This window comes from Macaca nemestrina, chromosome 19 (genome assembly GCF_043159975.1).
Source record: "Macaca nemestrina isolate mMacNem1 chromosome 19, mMacNem.hap1, whole genome shotgun sequence".
Classification (NCBI taxonomy): Eukaryota; Metazoa; Chordata; class Mammalia; order Primates; family Cercopithecidae; genus Macaca; species Macaca nemestrina.
In genome coordinates, this window is record NC_092143.1 from 25,050,212 (window position 1) to 25,075,016 (window position 24,805).

At 39.2% G+C, this 24,805-nt stretch overlaps 1 protein-coding gene across 13 annotated transcripts in view; it reads left to right on the plus strand.

The window, feature by feature from the left end:
* The window catches only part of LOC105477098 (transcription factor 4), a 419,558-nt gene that overhangs the window by 152,472 nt on the left and 242,281 nt on the right, over window positions 1-24,805 (plus strand). For all 13 annotated transcript variants that reach the window (XM_071085290.1, XM_011733442.3, XM_011733446.3 and 10 more), the window contains one exon: window positions 24,384-24,445. In XM_071085290.1, coding sequence (XP_070941391.1) covers window positions 24,384-24,445 — 62 coding nt within the window. The remainder of the gene's footprint in view (window positions 1-24,383; window positions 24,446-24,805) is intronic.

Genomic DNA, 24,805 nt, shown 5'->3' on the forward strand with positions numbered 1-24,805 from the left:
GTCCTCTGACATGAGGATGCAGGATTGGAATCATTAGAAACCCTAGCTTAGTAGCGTCAGGCTCCCTGCCCTGTGTAGTCTCTGAGAGGACAGAGCTGCAGCTTAAGTTGTGCTTTTGTCTTGGCAAGCACCTTTCAATTTTTGTCCTAGCTCAGTTGCTTTGTTTGGCATTTTACTGGCCAATACTCCTTTTTTTTCTCTCTTCTCTGTCTCCTAATTCTCAACCTCTTCTGGGGCCAAAAACTTGGAGGAAGGAGTTTTAAAAAAACCAATTTCACTCCTGTTTATGTAATCGTTTCTATATTACAGAAGGCTATGGTGTGTTTTAAAATGTATACGTTTATTTCTTTGCTTTTCTCCCTTGTGACTGAATTTTTGAAAAATGCTTGAAACGTGGACACCAAAACAGAGTATGTGTGTGTCACATTTAAACGGAAAACCCTGTTTGTTTTGTATATTAGACTATAGCCAATGAAAACTCAGGGAGTAAGGATTTTCATGACTACAACTGAATATAGAACCTCATAAGTTTTTGTTGTAAGTATAAATATTGAGAATAGTTTTGTTTGTTTATGCCAGTGCAGTTTTATAGCAAATCCTTTCAAATGGGGTGCAAAGCCATCCATGGATATTTGTAAAGGCTTTGCAAAATCATACATAAAATAAATTGTCCATTTGATTTGAACAAGTTTTGCAATTATTTGTGGCTTTAACAGGGGCTTTTGAAGGGCGCTGTATTTATCTACCAGCTGGTTCTATTTTTTTTTTTTTAAAGAAAATGGAGAGCTTTGTATACAATCCCTTGGGTGAACCAGTAATAAACTGTATATCAGGTAGTCAAGTCATGCCATTTCAAATCTGTTTTACATTGTAAAGGGGTAATAATTTGTGAATTTCATCTCATAGAAATTTTTGTGCTTCAAATCAAGTTGTTATCCCATCCTTGTATATTTTTTTTATTGATCCCATCACTCAATGTTTTAGAGAAATAAAACATACAATGGAAGCTCTTGTTGGGAAAAAATGCTTTCTTATTTATTATATTGTATCTTGTAATAATATGTTTCTATCACCATTTAAAAACATTCTGTTAGTTACTGATGATTATTTTGTCAAATTCTACGAATTTGGTTCTGTTTTCTTTTTGTGACAAAAGATTCTGAATATTTTCATGTTTAATAAATGCACTTCTTCACATTGACAAATGTTCATTGAGCTCTTAGCAAGGCATTGGTGTCAACCCTGGTTCATAGGTGCCCAGAGTTCCTGTCCTTCTGAAGCTTGCATCCTGGTGGGGATAAATAAAGATACCAACAAACAAATATAAATATATGTATATGTATGCATGTAATTGACTGATGTCTGTGTGTTTTTCCTTGGTGGCATTATGCGTTTATTTATTCATTCTTCATGCATTTGTTGTGTGGGAAAGAATGTTTTCCAGGTTGAGGAAAGACATGAGACTCGACAGCCAGGGATATATTAGGTAACGGTGAGGAGTCTGGTGTGATTGAGGCACAGGAGGAAGTGCCAATGCAAAATAACATGAGAAGAAGGTACACAAGATCTTGAGCACTTTAAATGCTAGCGTAAGGAATTTTACGTTTACACCCAAAGCAATCGGGAGCCACTGAAGATTTTTCTATGGAGAAGTGACAGTTGTCAGTGGCTCATAATAGATTGGAGCGGGCACTTTTGCTGAAGTTAGGGAACCTGTTTTCAGGTCCTTATTATGAGAGGTGATAGTTAAAAGAGGAAAGGAGGGGAGGGGGTTGGCAAAGGCTGTAGTTAGTTACATTGAGTGAGGTCAAGTGAAATGTTTTGAAGCATTCCTATGGAAAAGTTCCAGATCTTACCTTTCACGACTGTTAGACTTACTCTTCAGTGAAATAAGACTGGTCTTGATTTTTCCGTGTGTCTTGAGTTAAAGCGTTACCCTTTGCTACCTGGGCTCTACGATTTCACCTGTTCTCTGGCCACACTTTGGAATTAACTTCTTTGTGCTCTCCAATATTTGATTTCCTTCTTGTCTTCTTTTGTTGTTGTTTTTGTTGTTTGTTTTTGATCCAAGAGTCTCACTCTCTCACCCAGGCTGGAATGCAGTGGCGTGATATTGGCTCATTGCAACCTTCGCCTCCGGGTTCTTGCCTCAGCCTCCTGAGTGTCTGGGATGACAGGTGTGTGCCACCATGCCCAACTAATTTTTGTATTTTTAGTAGAGGTGGAATTTCACTATGTTGGCCAGGCGGGTCTCCAACTCCTGGCCTCAAGCCATTTGCCCGCCTCAGCCTCCCAAAGTGCTGGGATTACAGGCAACATGAGCCACCATGCCCGACTTTCCTTCTTGCCTTAAGAGTCCTGCTTCAAGGAAACTTCCGTCTCCTTTTCAAAAACTATTTCAGTAACGATCCCTTGGTGTTTATTTACCATTTGTAGCCTAAACTTAAAACTTTTTCCTCGTATTAGTTATTTTTCAAATACACTTTTCGTCTCTTCAACTAAATTTCGAGCTCAGGATTCATAATTTCTTTGGAGAGGCACAAACAGAAAGTTAGGTCCTGTCCCATATTTCTAAGTAGTAGGATTTATTTTTCCTTCTATTGAAATGAAAATATAAATGGCCTTTGAGGCTCCAGGAGAGCCCACAAAATTTTATTTAGTCCAAAATATCGCAAAACTTCAGTATTATTAATACTTAAAGATGGTTTGCCTCAAGCAAGAAATATGAAGCTCTGGGGAACACATTCTGTGTGTGTGACACATCCAGACAGTGTGGTTTGCCAAATGCTAGCTGATCCAGAGTGAGGTTCTTAACCTTCATCAAGTCAGGGGCTGCTTTGAAAATCCAATGCAAGCTATAGACTCTCTTCCCAGAAAAATGCATATAGCTAAATACATGAGGAAAATTCTGCAGTGCTTAGGCTGTGTATGTAGCATGTGTGTAGGTATGATATTGGTAAATCAAAAAAAAATGCTTTTTAGGTACCTTTTGTAGCCATTAACATTACCTGTGCTAAGTGCTCATTAGATATTTGCTGGCTGATTCTATTCATGTGAGGGCCACAGGGACCAGGAGAGGTGAGAGCAAAGATGCATGCACAGATCAGAGAAGGATTAAATAGGGAATTATGCAGCATGTAACTTATACATTTTCTGAAAATGATGCTTCTGTGGGCTTAGACAAAAATGAGTGGCCGGGAGAGGATTGCCGTTGGTTAGATGAAGTCTAGATTTATCTAGAGTCGGTATTTCTTGTTAAAGAACCTCAGTGAGCAAGTAAGTTCATAAACCTACTGGGGTGCTGGTGGAGGGGGAAGATCTACTTTTTATTGTAGTATGTTTTCAGCTGCAACAAAAGAAAACCCTGACTCAGATGGACTTAAACATAGGGAAATGTATTACATTACGATACCTGCTCCAAAATCTCTGGTGGTTTCTCTGTGTACTGCTTTCATCCTAGGAATGATAAGGAAATTCCTGCTTTGGTTCTGGGCATCACATCCAAACAGAAAAATCATCAAAGAGGATAAGAGGTCATCTACTGGTGTGTCTCTTTCCCTGGAATAGGGAGATGTTTCCCAGAACCCAGTGGAGGCTGCAGCTTTGTGTCTTAGTGCTCATTTTGAAACTGGCACCTGGCCTGGGGATGGCAAGGGGTGTGATTGGCTGCAGGACTTGGGGGTTTCCCTCTGGAACTGGAAATGAGGTCACCTGTTCCTGATCCACTAGGAGGAGTGGTGGCTATGTGAACAAAACTGCTGTGGGTTCCACTAAGAAGGAAGAAGGGGAAAATAGATATTGGACCAACAGAACTAACAGTGTCATTGTATCTTCTGATAAACTCATGTTCTGAATAAAAAAGGAAGTCATGTTTTTATTTTTAAAAGTTACCTAAATCTGTGTTATCTTCTCTACCACAACACATGGGGTACACTCATATGCTTAAGTCCACGTGAGTGAGCTTTTTTCATAGATGTTCTGTCCACACAAGGACTGGTTTCCATGGCCCCCTCTCAGTTTACTTATGGGCCCTACTGCCATGCACAATTAAGAGAAAGGCAAGATTTTAGCAACTTGGACTGAACTATCGAGTTTGCCTAAACTCATTGTCTACAGCAGCACTTCTCTTCACAGGTGAATTGTTAATAGGTTTGATTACTTATTCTTGCCTTGGAGAATTTTCAGGTAAGACTTACAAAGTGATACGAATTGTCACCTCTCAAATGCATCTTTAATTTAAACATATTCTCTAAGTTTCTGGGTAGAGGAAGAGGGAAAAAGTACAGGAAAATGAATTTAAAATGCTTGTCAGAGTCAGTATTAATTTAAACTGTTGCAGTTTTCTGTGGGGCATATTTAACCCAAAAGAAAAGCGCTTATAATTAGGAAATTTGGATTCTGAATAATTAATTTGAAAGAGGAAAGATAACTTTTTCTACAGAGAACATCTTTCATCCAAATTTGGAGTTCCAGTTTCTGCAGATGTCACTTCTCTCTCATAACATAAGAAAATGGGTAAGAGGCAGTTTGGAAAGAGGTTGAAAGGAGAAATTATAGGTTCTCCTCCCAGCTTTTCCAATAACTTGCCTTGAGGTCTTGGACCAAGCCTTGACTTCCTCTGATGTACAGAGTTGTAAAGGAAGATGAAATACTGTGCATGAAAGTGCTTTGAAAAATCGAAAGCAGTAAATTGCTCTGGGATATTTATTGTTAGCATGGTGGTTCTGGTTGTTATAAATGAAGCAGAACATTAAATATTAATGATATTCTTATTCATCAATGGGGAAGTTACAGGGGAAAGGTTTTCCAAAAAATGCTGAGCTGTAACTGCCATCCAAGTAAGTGACGCAGAATGCCTCACCCACTTTCTATCTTGCTATTACCTGATCACAGAAAGCTGTTTCACTGTAGAGGTAACAGTTGTTTTCTCCTCTGTCCTGAGGCCAATGATTATATAATATGTATCAAATCACTAGGGTGCATATCAAAGTGAGCATAAAGAGGCAAATATTTCCCTTTACAATGACCATATAAGAGATTATTTCTGTCAGGGGATAAGACATACATGAAGTCTGACTGTTTCACTGCATTTTTACTATAGAAATCACTGAGCTTGAGACTTGTACATTAACTCCGTCTGGTCATGTGACTGGCAAGTGAAGTGTTTCAATGTGTTAAGAGGACTGATCTGCATATTTCTTGCTGAATCTTAATCTGTACTTGCATATTTGTGAAACAAACGAGTATTTAAATTATGGAGAAAAGATGTATTGTGCCACGCTAACCTTTATAGCATACCTGTGGTTTCTCTAGCCAACAGTGGACAAGGTGAAAACTCATTATACATTTTCATCATGTTAGGTATTCTTCTCACAGTCACAGGAGTACTGCAGAATGGTTCGTAACTTTATGAATTCAGCTGGCATTCTGGATATATTTTGTATGGACGGCCCCTTTGAGGGGCTAAAGACACAGCCATCCATTTCTCCAAGAGTCGCCGAGGGTGCCTTATTACCCTTACCCCGTGCTGGGTACTGAGGGTGGGATGGAAGGCAAACCAGATGCAGCCCTTGTGTTTATGCAGCTTATTCTCTAGTGGGCAAGAAATTACTTGAGAATCCTAAAAATGTAAAATTACATCTGTGACAAGTCCAGTGAAGGAGAAGGACAAGACACTTGATTGAGGAGGACATTTATTGCTAGTCAGGGGGGACAAGGAAAGCTGACCTAAGGAAATGATGATTCAGTGGAGTTGATACAGGAGTGAAATAGTCACAGTAGGAAAGTGGAGTGGTGGGAGTTGGGAGGAAAGTACTGTATTTGAGGAACCACGTGTTCAGGTTCTGCAGCAGAAGGGCCGGTGAAGTACTTGAGTGTTGTCAAAGGCAATCAAGGTAGCTGGAAGAGAGAACACGAGGGCGTGAGGGTATGTTATCAGGATGACCTTGATGTTCACAATTAAGAAGGTTGCTCCAATCCTGACATCAATAGGAAGACTCAGGTATCTGAAGGAGGGAGTTTGCATGTCTATTCAGAAAGACCTCTTAAGCGATACACTGTACACTATTAATATGCCAGTGGTTCTTGGGGCAACTATGGTTGTCTCACTACCAAATACTTTACTCCTTCCCTAGTGTGTGCTATCTCTGTGATTTGTGTGGGATCACTACATCCCTGATGGACTACTGTGACTGGACTAAAACAATCAAGGTAATCCTATCCCTGTCATCACGATGATTAATTTGAGTCATCCAGGTCTAAGCAAATCCATGCATGGTATTTTTTGGCTTTAGGGATTGTTCCATCATGGTCCCAATCAGGACAACGTTCAGCAGGAATTTTGCTCTTTTATAGACTGAACTTGCTCCCGTTGAAAGTCAGTGAGGAAGCAAGTAGATCTGGAATCCCATGACCATGAGAGAAGCCTGCGTTAGGGTGAAGTTGACATGGAGGTGTCAGAGGTGAGGGGTACAAAGAAACTTTTTGTCCTTGCTAATATGATAGATCCCCTGAATCTCAGACTGCACCTGATACCTGTTGAAGTTTCCTGGCTTTTCTCACCCCTAGGCCCTTCTCCAATCCTGATGCTAGCTGTTGACAACAGTCATTATTGAATAAATGTCAGAAACCTCATCTGAGGTCTTGGACCAAGCCTTGACTTTCCAGCTCTTTCTAAACCCAGACTTACTCATTGTAACTGTAGCTCAGACCAAGATGGATTAGACTGCCTTGGTGAGAACAGGTGTGTGAAGAATCACTGATTTAAAGATTATTCATAACGTATCCCAGTCATTACGCACAAGTCTATTTCTTGAGACACTGTAAGGGGTAATTCTTGGAAGGACATAGGTCCAAAATGTTGAATTGGACGTCTAGAAGTCAGGGTGGTAAAAACGAAGTATATATTGATGAAGTGGAGAGTTAGATGAGTAGAGAAGCAAAATGAAGCCGAGTAGAAAATTAAAGGTTTTGGGAGGAGTACTGCCTGAATTTAGATGTTTTTAAAGTATAGCTTTCTGTCTTCATGGGAATATCTTTTTGATATGCTGAGAAAAAGAAATCCAGGTGTTCTTCACTTTTGTAAGCAACCTGGTTTTTAGTCCAGGGAGCACCGACAACAGGATTTCTTGCCAATCACTTACCATTGTAAGGCCTGATTTTTCATCTGTAAAATGTGGATAAAACAGTCTACCTGAGTAATGGCTGTGAAAGTTAAATGAAGCAATTTGAGTACAAATACCTCACAATGAATGATTGTTTTCACTGGTGTGGTGGTAAATATTTAATAACCTCTTTTTCAAAGAAAAAAAGCATTATTTGTCATGTTTGCCAATTTCCATGGTGTAAATACTCCCAACATTTTGCCAGTTCCGAGTTACCAGTGTGTTACAAAATGGAACATGGAGTTGGAGAACTACACATACAATGCCAGAGAGCTCTCCAAGATGCCACTGCTTTCCTTCTTTCCAAATTAGATACATCCCAGATTTTTTTTTTTTTTTCATGAGATGGAGTCTTGCTCTGTTGCCCAGGCTAGAGTGCAGTGGCACAGTCTTGGCTCACTGCAGCCTCCGCCTTCCATGTTCAAGTGATTCTCCTGCCTCAGCCTCCCAAGTAGCTGGGATTACAGGCACCTGCCACCACACCCAGCAATTTTTTGTGATTTTAGTAGAGACAGGGTTTTACCATATTTCCCAGGCTGGTCTCATACTCCTGGCCTCAAGTGATATACCCGCCTTGGCCTCCCAAAGTGTTGGGATTACAGGTGTGAGCCACCACACCCGGCCTGTGAGCCACCACTCCTGGCCTATGCCAGATTTTTTACAAAGCAAAATCAATCCTTGTCCCCCACCCCTGTTATACTAGGGTTTGTTTGATTTTAGTGACATCTGTATCAGGGTTGACACAGAATTAATAACTGAATCAATAAAGAGACCGGGAACAGGGCACCACCTTACACAATGTGACATGAGAAATGTTGAGGTGTAGCAGTTTATTCGCTTAGGTTAATCATGAACTTTTCTGTTAGGCCTCTCTGAAATTTAACATCACTCTGTCCTAAATCACCAGTTCCTTGCAAGTGTTGGTTCTAGACCGTATAACTCACCTTTCTCAAAAATTCTGCTACGTTTGTGTTAGTAATCAAATACTGTATTTTATTTTTGTAAGATTTTCTTCCCAGTCTAGATTATATATATTTCAGAGAGAAAGCATCCTATTTTATGTACATTTTGTATCCTTTTGATGTCAAATATCATGCTATGACCATAGCAGTAAGTGTAATACACATAGTAGTCCCCCTCGCCCCCCTACTTTTTTTTTTTTTTTGAATTCCTACTGTGTTCCAGGTTCCGTGGTAACATTTTCCTTGTTATCTGTAATCATCACAATAGTACTAGAGGGTGGATACAGTCATTCCCATTTTACAGATGAGGATGCATTCAATGTGAGATGTTAAAGACTTTCTTCAAAATTGCCCAGGTAGCAGGCAGCTCACCACACCACCATGGGTGATATTCAAAAGGTAATGGTTAAGAGAAAGAATGGATAATGAATATCTTGAGTCTATTTTCTTGAGACAGACGAGACTGAGCAGCCTGAGAACATTTGGTGCTCAGAGGGAGGAAATGCTAAGAGGGGAAAACAAGTCTGAAAGGGAAAGAAGGATAGTTCAAAGACCAGTTTCCCCTGCTTCACAATTCTGACTGGTGCCAGCTCTAACTGCGTATGTTTGCTTTACTTGGAAGATAGAATCATAGCGCCAGAATTCACGGAAGTCTGTTTTGGAAGATGCATTAGTCAGGGTATGCTAATTGCTGGAACAAACAATCCCCAAACTGCAGTAGCTTAACACTGCAGAGAGTTATTACCCTCTGGTGTCACAGAGCAATGTGGGTGGGCTCTGGTCCTAGCCTGGCTTCTTCCATGGTTCCGGTCTGCTATCCCCTAGGACCTTGGAGTTCACTAGATATTGGTATCAGGCTGATCAAAGAGGAAAAGGAGAGTGCATAGACGATTACATGGGAAATTTCAAGGGCCAGGCCTGGACAAGGCAAGTATTACTTCTGCTCACATTTTATTGGCCACATCCTAGTCATATGATCCCGTGACTGCAAAGGGGGATGGGGAATTTCAGATTCCTAGGTGGTCAGGGGCAGAAAGAGATGGGGATTGGTGAAAACACCAGAGGTCTGCAAGTTTGGGGACCACTAGTTTTCAGAGGTATTGGGTGTGTTAAGGTACCCAGAGGTATTGGGTATTTGATACAATCCAGTATCTTCCAGAGGTTGAGCATGAGCCACATATGCCCAGTGTCTTCATTGGGTCTTCATGTCTTCATTGGATTGCTGATGGCCTGTCACTGGGAAAGTTATTTACCTTCTTCTCTGAAGAGAAAATAATAACTTGCATTTCAGAGTTGTTTGGGACACTAAAGGAAATCATGAACATGGAACTGATTTGTTAACTAGAAATGGACATCCAAATAATAAGTATTGGTTACAGGTTTAAAATGAAACTTGCAATGTTTGAGGAAGAAAGGGAAAATGTTAATGCAAAAACAGAAAAGGTAAATAAATGGTGGGAAGTAGGTTATTGGCACTTTTCTTTGGATACCCATTGCCGTATTTCATGTGATTAAGCTTCATTCCTTTTAATGAAGCAGTTCTTCTAAATAATCAGAGATTTCCGACCAATGTAATATTTAACATTTATAATTTTCACCTTAAATGTTGAACATTTTTAATTTGTAAAACTGTTTATTGCAGTTTAAATCTCCTTATGCCGCAGAACTGTGGACTTCCTCTGGTTGCAAAATTCTCTACAGTTCCTTGAATTGAAAAGGGTTTAAGTAAAAAAAAGCTAGGGGAGGTGGGGGCCTTTTACAAACAAATTACAACTCATGTGGTACAATAAAGATAATTCATTTTATCTTGCTTTGCATGACTGTATATTGTTTTGAATTCATTCTGTGTTTCAGAAGCTTGCGATATTTCTTTTCTCTTGGTTTCTTACTTAACTGCAGATTTCGCGGTTTCTTTTGTGTACCGCTTGCCTCCCAGAATTTGGCCCAACAGTTTTGAGTAGCTGAACAATTTCTCGAGGACAGATCAGCTGAAATGTGGCTCAACTTGAGTAAAGCAGAAGGAATGACATAAGGTTAGGTGACTGATGTGTGAGTTTTTGAATTTGATTTGGTTTTACATGGAAAGGTTGAAGCAATGATCCATGTATTCTAATAAAAATCATCAGTACAAATCAAATAAAATCTGGCTTAGTGGCTATTTTCCCACTGTATCACTTATGGCTAGCCTGTGCTGTTACAGACCACATTTGGCAGGCACGACTTTTTCCTACAACAAAATCTTCAAGTAACATTGCAATCTTTGCTGTGTTCAAAAGGCATCTTTTCTAATCAAACTGTCTGCTAATCTCATGAGATAAATCATTATTCTGTACTGACAGCTCGGGCTTTCCCGAGACCCCTTCCCTGCTTCTTGTTTTCTCTCAAGATGCCTGGTTATTGTCATTCTTCAGGTCTTTGCCTCTATCTCCTTTCACACTAATGACATTTCTTCCATTCCTGAGGAAGAGTTACAGCTTTTTACCATTCCACTTACTGAATTGGTAAGACCAGTACCTCAGAGCAGCTCCTCTCTTTCTGACCGGTATTCCACTAGTTATCAGATGGGCAAAAGGCAGGATGCATCGAAGTTACAGACCTACTAGAACCAAAAATGCTTATTCCCAGGAATTTGATGTGATTAAACGTAAGACATCATCCGTTGATGCGTTCTCATCTGTTTCAGGTCCTGCCCCCAACAGCTGGACTAGTAAAGTAAGGCAGATGTATTTTCACTACTTGAGTAGTGAACATGTTTTATAGAACCTGAAAGTGAAAGTAAGGGAGGCAGCATGGTTTGGAGGAAACCTTGGTCCATGTTTCCCTCATAGACCTGTCCTGCTAGCAAAGTCCTGGGCCTTTCTCAAAATGATGGCAACTGCGTGTGCCCTGGTGGTGAAATGGTGCAGTGTGCCTGGCTGGGCACTGCCCAGTGAAAAAGGACCCACAGAGGGGAGACTCATGGTTTCGTTTTCATTGCTGACATGGTTTAAAAATGTGCATTGCTAGCTGTGAAAACTCAGTCGTTGTAACACTGTACACCTTCTTTCAGCAAGTATCCTTGTGAACATTAGCAAGTATTCTATTCTCTGTTAGAATTAAATAGGTAATCATAACAGCATGAAAGGGTGAACGTATGTCTTATGCAAAATAGCCTCTTTTTATGTAGGACATCTACCAATTTTCTTGTGATTTTTGTTTTTCCTCTTTTGAAAAATGATTTTAGTCTGCTCGTGTTTAGGTACGTAACTTCTCTTGATCCCAGTTTTATGCTTTGAATGATCCCTGATACATCATTTTAAATGAGATGAGTATATAAAAAATAGGAAGCCGAAAGCATAATTGAAAATTGTGGTTACATTATCGTGAGATAAAATGGCCAGTCAGACTTCTCTGACCAATTTGATAAAAAATAAGGAGGTATCATTTGAACAAGTTGTAACATATGGGAACTGTTTTAAACACCATCATTAATATCAAGAAACTATTAGGAAATGCAAGTTTGTGTATCGTGTGTGTGTGTATATGCTGATTTTACACACACACGCACATACACACACACGCACACACACATTTATAAGCCCAAGTAAGAGAAACCTTTGCCAATGTCTGCCAGGCATTTGGCTGAAGTGGAATTGTGAGGAACATTTTCTCAGCCTTTATAAATCGCAGTTGAAATATGTTAGCACTGTTCAGTTTATAAAATGACAAGGGCTGTAGGCTGGGCATGGTGGCTCACACCAGTAATCCCAGCACTTTGGGAGGCAGGGAGGTTTGCTCGAGCCCAGGAGTTGGAGATCAACCTGAGCAACATAGCGAGACGCTGTCTTTACAAAAAATTCACTGGGTATGGTCCCAGCTGCTCGGGAGGCTGAGATGGGAGGATTGCTTGAGTCTGGGAGGTTGAGGCTGCAGTGAGCCCTGATTGCACCACTGCACTACATACACCCTAGATTAAGAGCGAGACCCCATCTCAAAAAAAAAACAACGAAAAAAACAAACAAACGACGAGGGCTTCATCCAAAGATTAAAGGAACTGTTTCTACTTTATATTGATTATAACAAGTTAACTCAATATTGTATGATTATGCTTATGCTCTATCCAATGGCAAAGTTCCTCTCACAGTCTTTTTTGGGGTCAGTCTTCACTCCTCACTTTGTGAGGTGGGGGCTAGTTCATTTGCATACTTGCTCTCTAAATGTGGGAATATATTCTTTTAAAAGTGGCAACTTATCTCCCCCTTCTGAAATATTTTAGATGTTTCCAATTTTTTTGTATGTCAGCCCATGGAAACCACACTGAATTGTTCTGTGTCATGAGTGCACTTGTCTCTGCATTTGAATTTAATTGGGAAGTCCCTCTGCAATGGCAGGTCTCCTTTTCACACAATGGTTTACAGAACGTGGTGGGAGGAGGCACCAAATAACCTGTTAGGATAGCATGGATCCAAAACTGATTCTTTAACTTGCCTTTATACATTGCATTAATTTACAAGTGGGTCAGTCCATCTTGTCCTCATCTTGGCCGAATTCCTTCCAAATTCATAGTAAATTATGCCTGAATATATTCTTGTTCCTGCCCTCCCCCCTCCCACCTAGGTCACGGGGCTACAACTAACCATTGTCTGAATTGAAATGCCACTAGATGATCAACAATTGAAGAATATTTCTTACCAATTCAAATAGAACAGAAACTTCAGTCGAGCATTTATTGCCCTACATTTCTGCGGCTGTCAAAACCAGTTGATGACAGACGTGAGGATATGTAAGGAAATAGGAAGCTGTGATGGGTTGTCCCTCGTCTAGGAGTGGTGCAAGTGAGGCTTGAGGGCATTGTCACTTTTTACCTTATACATTTTTGTATTTTTTTTTCAATAAGTACATACTTAAAAATTAGTTTGAATGTTCTTAAGGAATCTTTCCGTAGATGACTGATTAGTTCAACAGGGAAAAATTATAATCATTCATTGCAGAATTTGCATACCACTTTGACCAGGTGATCAAAATTGGCATAACACTGAGGGGCAGACCAACATGCCATCAGGGGGCTGTGGAAATGATGTCCTGGGAAGGACACCAGGCCACTCTTGTAGTATTATATCAACTGGAATATAATCATGAGGAAGCATCTGATCCTCCCAAATTGAGAAACATTTCCATAAAATAACTGGCCTGTATTCTTCCAAAATTCTAATATCACAGAAAGAAAAGACTGAGGAATTATGTCTGATTCAAATGGATAAAACAGATAGACAATTCAGTACAGGGCATGATCCTGGAGTTTGTCTTCTACCAGAGATGGAGGAAGTGCCCTATTGGAATACGGATTATGGATTGGATCAAAGTACCTGCAGTGTATTTTCTGATTTTGATAATAGTACTGTTTTTGTTCTTAGAAAGCACACACAGAAATACTAAGGGATAAAAGGATATAATTGGTGCAACTTACAAATGGTTCAGAAGCAACATATTACATAATTCTAACTGCACTATAATTAAAAACTTTTAAAATTTGCCTGATGTGGTGGTCCCAGCTACTTGGGAGGCTGAATTGGGAGGATCTCCTAAGCCTGGGAGGTTGCGGCTGCAGTGAGCTGTGTTTGTACCACTGGACTCCAGCCTGGGTGACAGAATGAGACCCTGTCTCAAAAACAAACAGACAAAAACCCCAAAACTTAAAAAAAATAAAAATGTAAAACATGGGAAGAATGAAAAAATTGTACGTTTTCCTTGACTTCAACCCTTTATCTTTTCTTGATCAGTTCCCAGGTGAGGCTAGGATATCTGTGTTTTTTATGAGGTTCCTTGGGGTATTTGGGTGGTCAGCCACCATTTGGAGATCACCATGTAGTGCCTAGATTATAAATTATCCCTTCAGAAAGAGTTGCTGGAATCATTTTGAGATTGGTCAGGTGCCAATAAATAAGTAATAGAAACGCCCTCAAAATTGGAGTTGAAAGGGTGAAATTTTATTTTATTTAGTTTGGTGATATGAACATGGTATAATATTGTCGCACTTTTTCTGGGGTTTAGAAGAGTAAGAGTAGCCTACAGTTGACCAGATGAGTAATATTTATTTCATACCACAAAAATTAAATGCTTTACTAAAACTTCCATTCTCTTACAGTTCTGATGAACGTTGTACTGTGTGGTTAAGTATCACACTGTAAATTTAGGCAATACATGTCCTATTGAGCCCATGGAGTAAAATAGATTTTTCCGTGATCCAAGCTATTACAATTTCACATGTGTAAAGTATTTCAAATTCATTTTTAATAGACTGCTTCCCTTCAAATACATGTGGAGGTAGATTTATACAACTGTAAATAGTTTATGCGTTTTTACAGATTTTCTTTATATGTGTTTGGTACTAATTTACCTCTTTTTAATTGTAGGAGAGATAAAGAATTAGTAGTTTAAAACAGTAGGAACTGCATGTTCTGCTGTGATCAAGGAATTAGATAATCTGGCTTGTTTGCTTAAGGGGTCTGTATCTTGAGACTTTTATAGGGCAGTATTAAAGCTCTGAGCCTCCTTATTATGCCAGTACCCAGAAGATTGCTTTAATGAGAAGTAAAGGGCCTTTTTCCAATTACAAGGGAATAACTGTATTAAGTTCCTGTGTTATGTCAACCTGCTTTGATTTGATTACTGTGAAAGAAATGGATTTATCTGTCAGTGTTACTTAATTAAGCCTTCTCATTGATGTTTTGCAGAGTAATATAGTGTGGTTTGCACATTTGAGCCTAAATACAGAGAAAATTGGCCTAAAACTAAGACATGACCCCTGAAGATAACATGTAAGATTGATCAGTTGTCATTGCCAGGTCATAGGCTGCAGTGTTAAACATAGGTGGAAGGATTGCCATGTTGAAAGGGTAGAAGGAAAATCAGTTTATAGGACTGATTATTTTAAGCAAAAGGAGTTGTGCTGGAAGACTGGATTTTAGGGAAGAGTTTTGAATATGTAAAACTATTGACTTCACCAATATTAGTCAAGCATCTGGAATAGGAAATGACAATAAAAGAAACAGGAGAAGTAGATTTTGTTAAAGTATAAAAGGAAATAGAAGAAAAAGGAGAAAGCAAGAGGAAAGAATGCCGTTTGGGAGAAGTAGACCATTGTGGTTAGGCAGAGCAATTACAGCCTACAAATATTTCAATTAAGCCAGCCTCCCCTTCTCAGAACCTCACAAATGGCACCCTCGGGAGAAAAGAGGTATCAGGAAAGAAAAGAAGAAAAGAGGAAACGGTTCCATGTTTCATGTTGGCTAACCTCTCCCAAGAATAAATTCAATAAATTATTTACCAAACAGGCATTTTAAATACCAATCTGTGTATCTGAAGTCATTATAATATTATGGATTTTGCACTATAAATATTACACGTATGGTTTGAAAAATACACATATAATTACATGTAGATGTTGTCAGAGGTATATATTCAGTTTTATTAGGAAATGAAGCATGTTCTTAAATGTATTCCTTAGTTGTTTAATGCTTCGTTTTCTAAAGTATCTACCTTTTATTTCTTGCACTTTGTGATATATCTTTAGAAGGTGATATGTCCTTAGGAGGTACCAGACACCTAGTTAAAAACTTCCTTGCAATATTTTCACATTTAAGTACTTTGAAACTTATCTGTGTAATGTTGAAGTTAGGTGGTACTTTGATTTTTTTTTTCTTCAGATATGGTAACTGACTTCTGATTGTTGTTCTCACCTGATTTGAAATGTTTATGCTCCAAGAAAACTGTCTTAGTTAAGACTGTTTTTGTTAAGTGCTTTTACATTGGTCACATTTCAAAAAGTCAAAGAAGGTATATATAGTTCACGTTAGACTCTTGCTTGAGTTATTCATGGCTCTTATTTGTAGGATATTGCTTATAAAGGTAGGGTCCCCAAATGACTAACTTCTCTTCAAGAGGAAGTCCCCAACTAGCCAGTGCCATACATTTGAAAGGTTGCTAAATGGCACTTATCTCTCGGCATTTCACATTATATATTCAAGCTAGGGTATCATTCAAGATAGATGACCGTTGACACCTCCAAATACAGAAATTAGTATAAAGGCTTCAGTGTTACATTTGGTTCAGTTTCATAATTTAACTGTTTACCACCTTGAGTTTCAAAAAGATTTCCGAGTTTCAATATAAGGAACACCACTGACGTATTTGTAACGTAATAGTTACGCACTTCATTTTGTTACTTTCTCATTATCTGAATTTTATGTTATAGGAAGATGCTTTCCCTGTTTATAACAACACACAATGGAATTAACTCCATGTCTTAAGCAGCAGCAATTTAGTGTTCGTTTTTGAAAAACAGTTTATTTTTAACTTAAGGAAAATAATACTGTTTTAAAGGACTTATTAAAGGAAGTTTAAGTTGGAGGTTAATTAAGGCTAAAATATTGCAGTAATTGTCTGCGAACAAATTTTTCCTACTATACTTTCTCACCAGCATATCTACACTTTAACTTTTCTTATCATATGAAAAATACTATAAGATGATCTCATGCTTGACCTTTGAGTTTCAAATTTATTTGGTTAGGAAATCCGTTAGCTCTGAGAAAGCCAGAGTTGACAGCAGTCATCTGAAAATGGAAAGCCCAGGTCTGTATTCTTTATATTTAACATATATATATATATTTTTTTGAGACAGAGTCTCGTTCAGTCATCCAGGCTGGAGTGCAATGGCACAATCTCGGCTCACTGCAGCCTCCGCCTCCTGGGTTCACGTGATTCTAGTGCCTCAGCCTCCCGAGTAGCTGGGACTACAGGTGTGCACCACCATGCCTAGCTAATTTTTGTATTTTTAGTAGAGACGTGTTTTGCCGTGTTGCCCAGGCTGATCTCGAACTCTCGGCCTCACGTTTTTCTAGTCTTACAGTTTTGATTGCTGTCCGCATAAGCAAAGTGGAGCTTTGAGTAATGAAATCATAATCCACCTGCCTTGGCCTCCTAAAGTGCTGGGATTATAGGCGTGAGCCATCGCACCTGGCCTGACACATCTTAACATTTGTGTGGGAAGCATTGACATAACCCTCATCCTTTGCTTAGTCAGATTTGGGAAGTGCTGGAAGCTTCTTGTCAAGTTTCTTGTTAGTGCCCAGATCAGTCATTCTGAAGCACCATATCTTATGTCTAATAGAAAACAGAAACAATCATGTGGACATCGTCTGTCAATATTTGAATCTCCTCAACTCTTCCTACGTCCGTAATAGTACTCAAATTTGACTTCAAATTACTCTACTTAGAGCTCTTATTATACTGGGTGCTAATGAAAATGTGCACATCCTTAACACGCTCTTTGCTGATGAAATATTTTGAACTCTAAATTCATCTGGCACTGACGGAGAGCATATGCCATCTCAGTTTGTGTGAGGGCTCAGCCAAGGGTTCTTCCTGGACTAGGAAATTAGTAGGAGCCACAGATGTACGCAGTCTGTGAGTCTCCATAATGGTGTGGAGGATATTTAATAGTGTCTGTTGTTGCAGGGAGAAGGTTTTGAGGCAGTGTAGACTTCATTGTGTTTCAGAATGATTATCTTTCCTGGAAGAACTTAACATTCTATCTCTGAATGCATTCTGAATGTGCTGAAATTTTTATTAAGAAATCAATATATTTCGACAAGAGCAGGAATCTGTAGACTTAGAGCAATGCAAAATACCATTTTAGGCATTTTTCTGATTTCATAAAACTCTAGGATCCCGGCTGATTGGCATGTTGTAGGCTCAGAGTATAGAAAAGACAACTACACAGCTCTATGTCAAATCAATCTAGATAGCTCTCATACCTGTTTATTTCAAATCAAGCTTAAAGTTACATGGTATTTAGTCTGCATTCTTAGCTTGGGACTCTGATCAGCATACATAACTTTTGACATGTCATTTGTGTATTACACATAGAAATACACTGAGATATAAAGAGAATACTGTAATGGTAAACCAAGCCACTGAATAAATGTAATGCTTACTGAATTCTCACTCTGATGGTGTTATACAGGTTCACGGAGAAGGTAAGATTGTTTAACCTAAATGTTTTGGGTGTTTCTAAGATCCAGGAGAGTATTTAAAAATCACTGACCTGTCTAGCAGAACAAGGAGTTATAAAAATGTAAGGCTTAGGTTTTCTTAGATATTGGAGGGATTATTAAATTAGCCATTCATGATCAATATTGGTGACTATGGTAGGTACTTACTACAGATCAAGTACTTTCCTAAGTGTTTAACAAATGTTAGTTAATTCATTTACTTTAACAATAACTCCTTAATCTTGCAAACACTATTATCCCCTTGTCTTCTGTTAGAATACTAATTTTGGAGTATGTCTTGGGTTTTCACTTCTGTTCTCATTGACCCAAGAGCCCATTATATTTTCGATGTTGGCAAATGTCCCCAGGGCAAAAAATGTGTTTTCTTCTTCCCTGGGTTCCAGCCTTCACTTTGATTTTGGCTCAATGATTCCTTGTTATCTTGTCTGCTCAGTATTTTAAATTTTTTCAAAAAACTGTCATCCATCATTTTTAGTTTTCTGTGGGAGAGTTGTCCAAATATACTAGCCTGCCCTATTTCCAAGAATGGAAATCAAACTTGCTTATTTTGTAGTTCACAAAAATGAGTACGGAGAGGCCAGTGACTTGCTCAGACCAGAGAACTGGTCAATGCAGAGTCCCTGCTGAAATCCAGCTCCTTATCCCAACTTCCAGTGCTGTGTTTTCTAAAGTTTGTCTAGTCTGTCTGACAGTTTTGGTCTTGCTGTCCACAAGAGCAAAGTGGCGCTTTGAGTAATCAGATTACAAGTTTAATGAATGTGGATAGGAATTCGCCGAAGGTAAGAATTACGTCTGAACATCTTTCCCCTAAATAGAGTGTTTGGTCATAGTTCTGCCCAAACTGTTGTGTTTTGGCACTGATCCGTCAAATACTTTATTTGTTATTTTTTTGGAGACAGAGTCTCGCTCTGTCACCCACGCTAGAGTGCAGTGGCTCTATCTTGGCTCACTGCAACCTCCACCTCCCGGGTTCAAGCAATTCTCCTGCCTCAGCCTCCTGGGTAGCTGAGATTACCGGCGCCCACCACCAGGCCTGGCTAATTTTTGTATTTTAGTAGAGACGAGGTCTCACCATTTTGGCCAGGCTGGCCTCAAACTCCTCACCTCAACTGATCTGCCTGCCTCGGCATCTCAAAGTGCTGGGATTACAGGCATGAGCCATTGCACTCGGCCAATATGTCAGACACTATAGAGGGGGCTCATGCAGAATGAATCATACAAGATGAAAATTTGTGGATTTTCAGATTGCCTCCTAAAGCAGCCAGCAATCCCATGAAAGAGTTACTAAATCTATCTTAGTTTAGGGTAAAATAAGAAATTAGAAAAATCTTGAACAACTGAGCCCATTTCAGTCTTTTGGAACAGGAATTTCTATCGTCTACTTGCTTTCTTCCTTTCCTTTTGCCCGGAGTATTATCTTTCTCTGTCTTCTCCCATCTTGGAAAAAGGGTGGCAACAGAACAAGGGAGGGGCGAGAACTAAATAGATTCAGCAGCTTCATCCCAGGTAGTTTTTCATTTGTCTCTCTGTTGCCTTAATGGATTTCACACATCTTTTTCCTGTATATTGTTTAGTCTCACCTCCAGAGGTAAACGCTTCTCCTACCACAATATTGTCTTACTTTTCACTTTCTGCTGTTTTCATTTCAATAAAGAACTAATGAGCCCACCATTGTACAGAACCACACAAGATGTTATTTGTGTCAAGCATGCTTCTTTCCTATAATAAATGTATGTCACAGTTGGGTATGATATAAATATGTAGCTCTATAGCTGTATATATATTCACATGGTTATTTGGATAATAAATTCTACGTACTTGCTGAACTATCATATAAAGCCAGCCATACAAGTTTTATTTTGCCTACTGTTGATACTATGGGCTGCTATAGGACATTCTGTCCTCTGTCTTGGGAGCTCACAGATATTTTCTGTCTGGCTTAATACCAGGATTAGGTATGTTTCTCCTAAACACTTTGTGTGTATTTATCTGATGGTTATTGTCAATCTTGTTTCCCTCTCTGCTTTGTCTACTTAATAACTTCTAAAATTTTGACCCACCTCTCGCAAATAGCCAGTCCTTCACTGTGTGCATTTTGATAAACTCATCATACCTCTGGCCTTATTGTTCTCCTACTTTTATTTTCCAGGCGCTTGATTCCTTCAAATATTGATTTCATATCTTTTGGGTTGTATGTTTTTCTGTAATCTTTTGTGGACACAAGAGTGGGTATAAACTCCCAAATAAATATATTCACTCTGCGTGGGGAGAAGTGACAGGAGGGAACATTCAGCTGGTTAGAGAGAGATGCGAAATTCTTACTGGGGAGCCTTTACAGCAGTGAGCAGAGCTTCAGCCTCCTTTTGTGTCTAAGCTCTGCTATTTCCTGATCCCTTGGGCAAATTTTCTAACCCATCTGAGCCTCAGTTTTCTGATATACAAAACCGGAATACTATTAAGGCATTTGAGAGTTTAGCGCAGTGTCTGATATACATTCAAGTCATACGTTCACCTCACTTCTTTGAAAGGTGAGGAATAGTTTAGGCAAAGTAGCAGTTACAAAACCATGGTGGTATAGAAGAACGTGCAGTGTCCTGGTACACTAGCAGGGGTAAGGAATGGCCAGGTGTAGGCCACGTGCAAGGTTTATATGAAAATGAGTCTGGACAAGAGCTTCTGGGATGCTTATGTGATGGAGGTATATACTGAATGCTGCTGAAGCCAGCAACCCAGACAGGAATTTTAAGATAGGGAGTGAGAGAGGCTGCTGTTGATGGTGTGGGGCATGCATTTGTCTTGTGTTACAGTAGAGTAGTCCTGTGGCTTTCAAACTACTGTGTGCATAAAAGTTACCTGGGGACCTGTTAAAACAGTTTTCTCAGCCCCACTGCCGGAGTTCCAGACTGAGTAGATGTGAGATGGACCCTAAGAAGCCAATTTAAAAATGGGCATACAGGTGATTCAGGTGGCGGATGGGCTTTGAAATGTACTTGGTGGTGCACTGGAATAGTTATTGAGGAAATGCTAACTAAGGGGCAGGCCTGACAAAGTTCAAGGAGAGGGAAGATGGAAGAAAATGACTTCAAAGCAACATGTTTACATTCATTGTGAATTACCATTGCACATGCTATAGCTTTGTGTCTTCTGTGCATATGGATAAATGAGCACCAGTCCTATAGATTTTTTTTCAAAGATGAACTATAATTAGAATTCATATGATTATTCTATTTGTTAGGTTTGGGACAGCTAGTGATTTGCCCTCATCCTTGAGATCCAGCAGGAGACCAAGGGAAGGGGAAGCCTGTTCAACAGAGAGCAATCAGAGAAAGAAAGGTGCAGCAGCGTGAGGTCAGGAAGTGGGAAAGATGGAAATGGGAAAGGCTGGGAAAAGAGCAGTCAGATCCGATTGGTCAGGAATCTATTTGTGAAGGAACCCAGCCAGTATTCAACCTGCTTTGAAAAAACTAGACTTCCAGCATTTTTAATTAGTGGATTGCTCGCTTTTGAAATTGCCCAGTTGGGAATACTCAAGTTTTGATGTGTTTTATCTGCCTGCTAATTGGCAGGCTGCTTGGTTGACCATTACTTTTCCTTTTTTCTGTGGACAGAAGATGCATACGAAGGTCTCTTGATACATTCCAGCTCAAGTCTGGGTTAAAGTGCATAAGAAACGCTGTATATTTAGTAAGAGTTCTTACTAAATTATAAACAAATTTTAGTACATCTTTTCTCCAACTTCATTCCTTTTGCTGTAGCACAGGGCTTCTCAATCTTAACACAATTTTTATTTGGGGTCAGAACACTAAAAATATATATATATATTTTTAGAGACGGGATCTCAGTTGCATAGGTTGGAGTGCAGTGGCACAATCGTAGTTCACTGTAACCTTGAACTCCTGGGCTCAAGGGATCCTCCTGCGTCAGCCCCTGCAATTAGTTAGGACTACAGGCATGTTCCACCACACTTGGCTAATTTTAAAAATTTCTGTAGAGACAAAATCTTGCTATGTTTCCTGGGCTGGTCTCAAACTCCTGGCCTCAAGCAATCCTTCTGCTTCAGCCTCCCAACGTGCTGGTATCACAGGTGTGAGCTGCTGTGCCCTGCACAGGGTATTTCTTACTGTGGAGAGCTGTTTTGTGCATTTATGAGACACTTAGTAGCAACTCTTGGCCCCTGTGTGATCAATGCCACTAGCACCACCCAAGTTGTAACAACCAAAAATGTCTCCTGAGTGGTTTTGCCAAATGTCATTTGGGATGCAGAAGGCCCACTGGCCTGGCCGTAGTGTCCTCTCCTCTTTCCTCCAAGTCTCTGCCTACTTTGCATGTTTAAAATTCTCTTTTAAAATTGAAAAGATAAAATGAGTCCAAACAATTTGAAATCTTGTGGTACTTTATAGGGATTCAAATCTGTTCCTCCATTACTTTTTGGCCAAATTCAAGAGGAGAAATCTCTCAAATGAATCCAAGCTGGCTGTTATAGGTGAAAAGAAAGTCAAGATGCGCCAGACTTTTGAAAGCTTGCAGTGGTTGAGAGATTTTGTTATTTATACACTTTTTATTTTGGCTGAAAATATTTGGTTTTTGTTTAAGAATTAAGAGAACCATGTAGGCTACAAAATTTATTTATGTGCGAATCCCAGAGGGTTGTAAGTAGCTTCTTTGTGTGCTTCAGTTCAACATATACAGGATAGGCCAGCATGCTGAGTTGTTAAACAGCAGATCTGGGGAAGGTTTTACACCTTTTCTCTAGGCTTGATGCAGTCCCGAGAGCTTTCTTGACATGCCTTGAAGCTCACAGTGCACTGATTTTAACTGTCCATAGGGGACATCTGTTTGCAGTTTGTGTTATCTTCTGAAGCGCCAACTAAAAGGAAGTGAAATAATATTTGTCATTAAAAAAAAAGAGAGAGAGAAGTTAATTTAGTGGTAATAACTTAGTTGTTGTCGCTCTTCTATCTCTTAAGATATTCTGAAACACCGTGTACTCTACTGTATCCCAAAATAAATCAATTAATTATTACTATGATTACTTCTGCTGATAATAAAATAGCAGTAATAATAAAAGGAATGACAGTAGAGCATTAAAAGAATAAACAGTATCACTGAAATGTTAGGAAACACAATAAATGGGATTGTATCTCCTGAACCATAGTTTCACACTTCCTCCTCCACTTCTGTCAGAGGGTGTTTGTGATGGCCGTCTGTTATCAGCCGTGATCAAAATAATGTAACAGTGAAACTTTTTATACTTTTATGAAGGCCCTTTCATCAAAAATCTCACAGCCATTTCTAAATATAGAGCGACTGATCTTTAAAACACTTTTGTGTTTTAGGCAATTAATATGGTAACTTAGCTGTTAGACTTTCCATCCTGCGTATTTGCCATTTGGAGCGTGGATGGAACATTTCGTAATCTACTCAGCATTGAACCTTCGCTGGTATCGAGTTTAGAATTCCAACTTTTCGACGGTTCATGTAGGTCTTTTCACCGTCATCTATCAAAACAAAACATTGCTTTATAATGGAATAACCACATTCATTTCCACATATCAAAGCCCAGATTAAGGATTGCAGGCCAAGTGGTATGTCTGGTTAAAAAAAAAAAAAAAAAATGGAAAGACAGAGACAGTATTGTCTTAACCTAAAAAAAGTTTTTATTTTAAGTCCTAATATCCCTGTAATGTGCTGGTGGAAATAGACTACTGAATACTTTCCCAGTCTCATTTTCTGTTGCATGTCTGGTGTCTCCTGTAGATAAGCCTGGGCTGTGGAACAGAAAGGATCCAAGAGCATTATGGCGAGGATGCTAAAGGTGTTAGTGTGGATATTTACCTTAATTTAACTTTTTTTTGGATTAAAGCTGTGTTAGTGTATTTTAAAACTTATTTTATCCAAAAGATTGTAATAAAACTTTAAGTACAGTTTCACATCTATAAAAACCGAGGCTGTCAAACACTGTGAAGGATAGAAGTAATTTTTATGTTCATACCTCTGGTTCCTGAGGGTCCAGTTCATTTCTGCTATGAATTTAAATGAGTTAATTTAAGTAGATGGGTCAGAAGCCACTATCATCATGGTAGCCCTGTGCCTGGTTCTTAATTAAAGGCAACAGGAGATTAATTTGAAACATTAATTTAAAAGTGCATATACAAAAAGAAAAAATTACTGCAAGAAAGCCTAAAGAACTTTTCTCTTGTCCCTAGATGTAGAAGACAGAAGTAGCTCAGGGTCCTGGGGGAATGGAGGACATCCAAGCCCGTCCAGGGTAAGTATATCTAATCTTTTCTCCCACAACCAGACATCCGACATACGTAAATTGACAAACAGAAGGTGTGTTTCTCTCTCTGTTTCTCTCTCTTTCTCGCACGCACACACACACACACACACACACAGAGGCATGGGCATGCACGTGCATACAAACACACACACACATATATGTGCATACTAAGTTTAATGAGGATCAGCTTGACTTTGGAATTTTTTTTCCCATTCTCTTATTGAATGCTGTTATTCAATTTGACACCTGGTTCCACTTCTGCTAACCAGAAGAAAATTCCTTCATTACATATTTGGTCTTTCTTTTGTCAGTTGTTGATCCATATTACACAATGCTATTTGTTGTAGA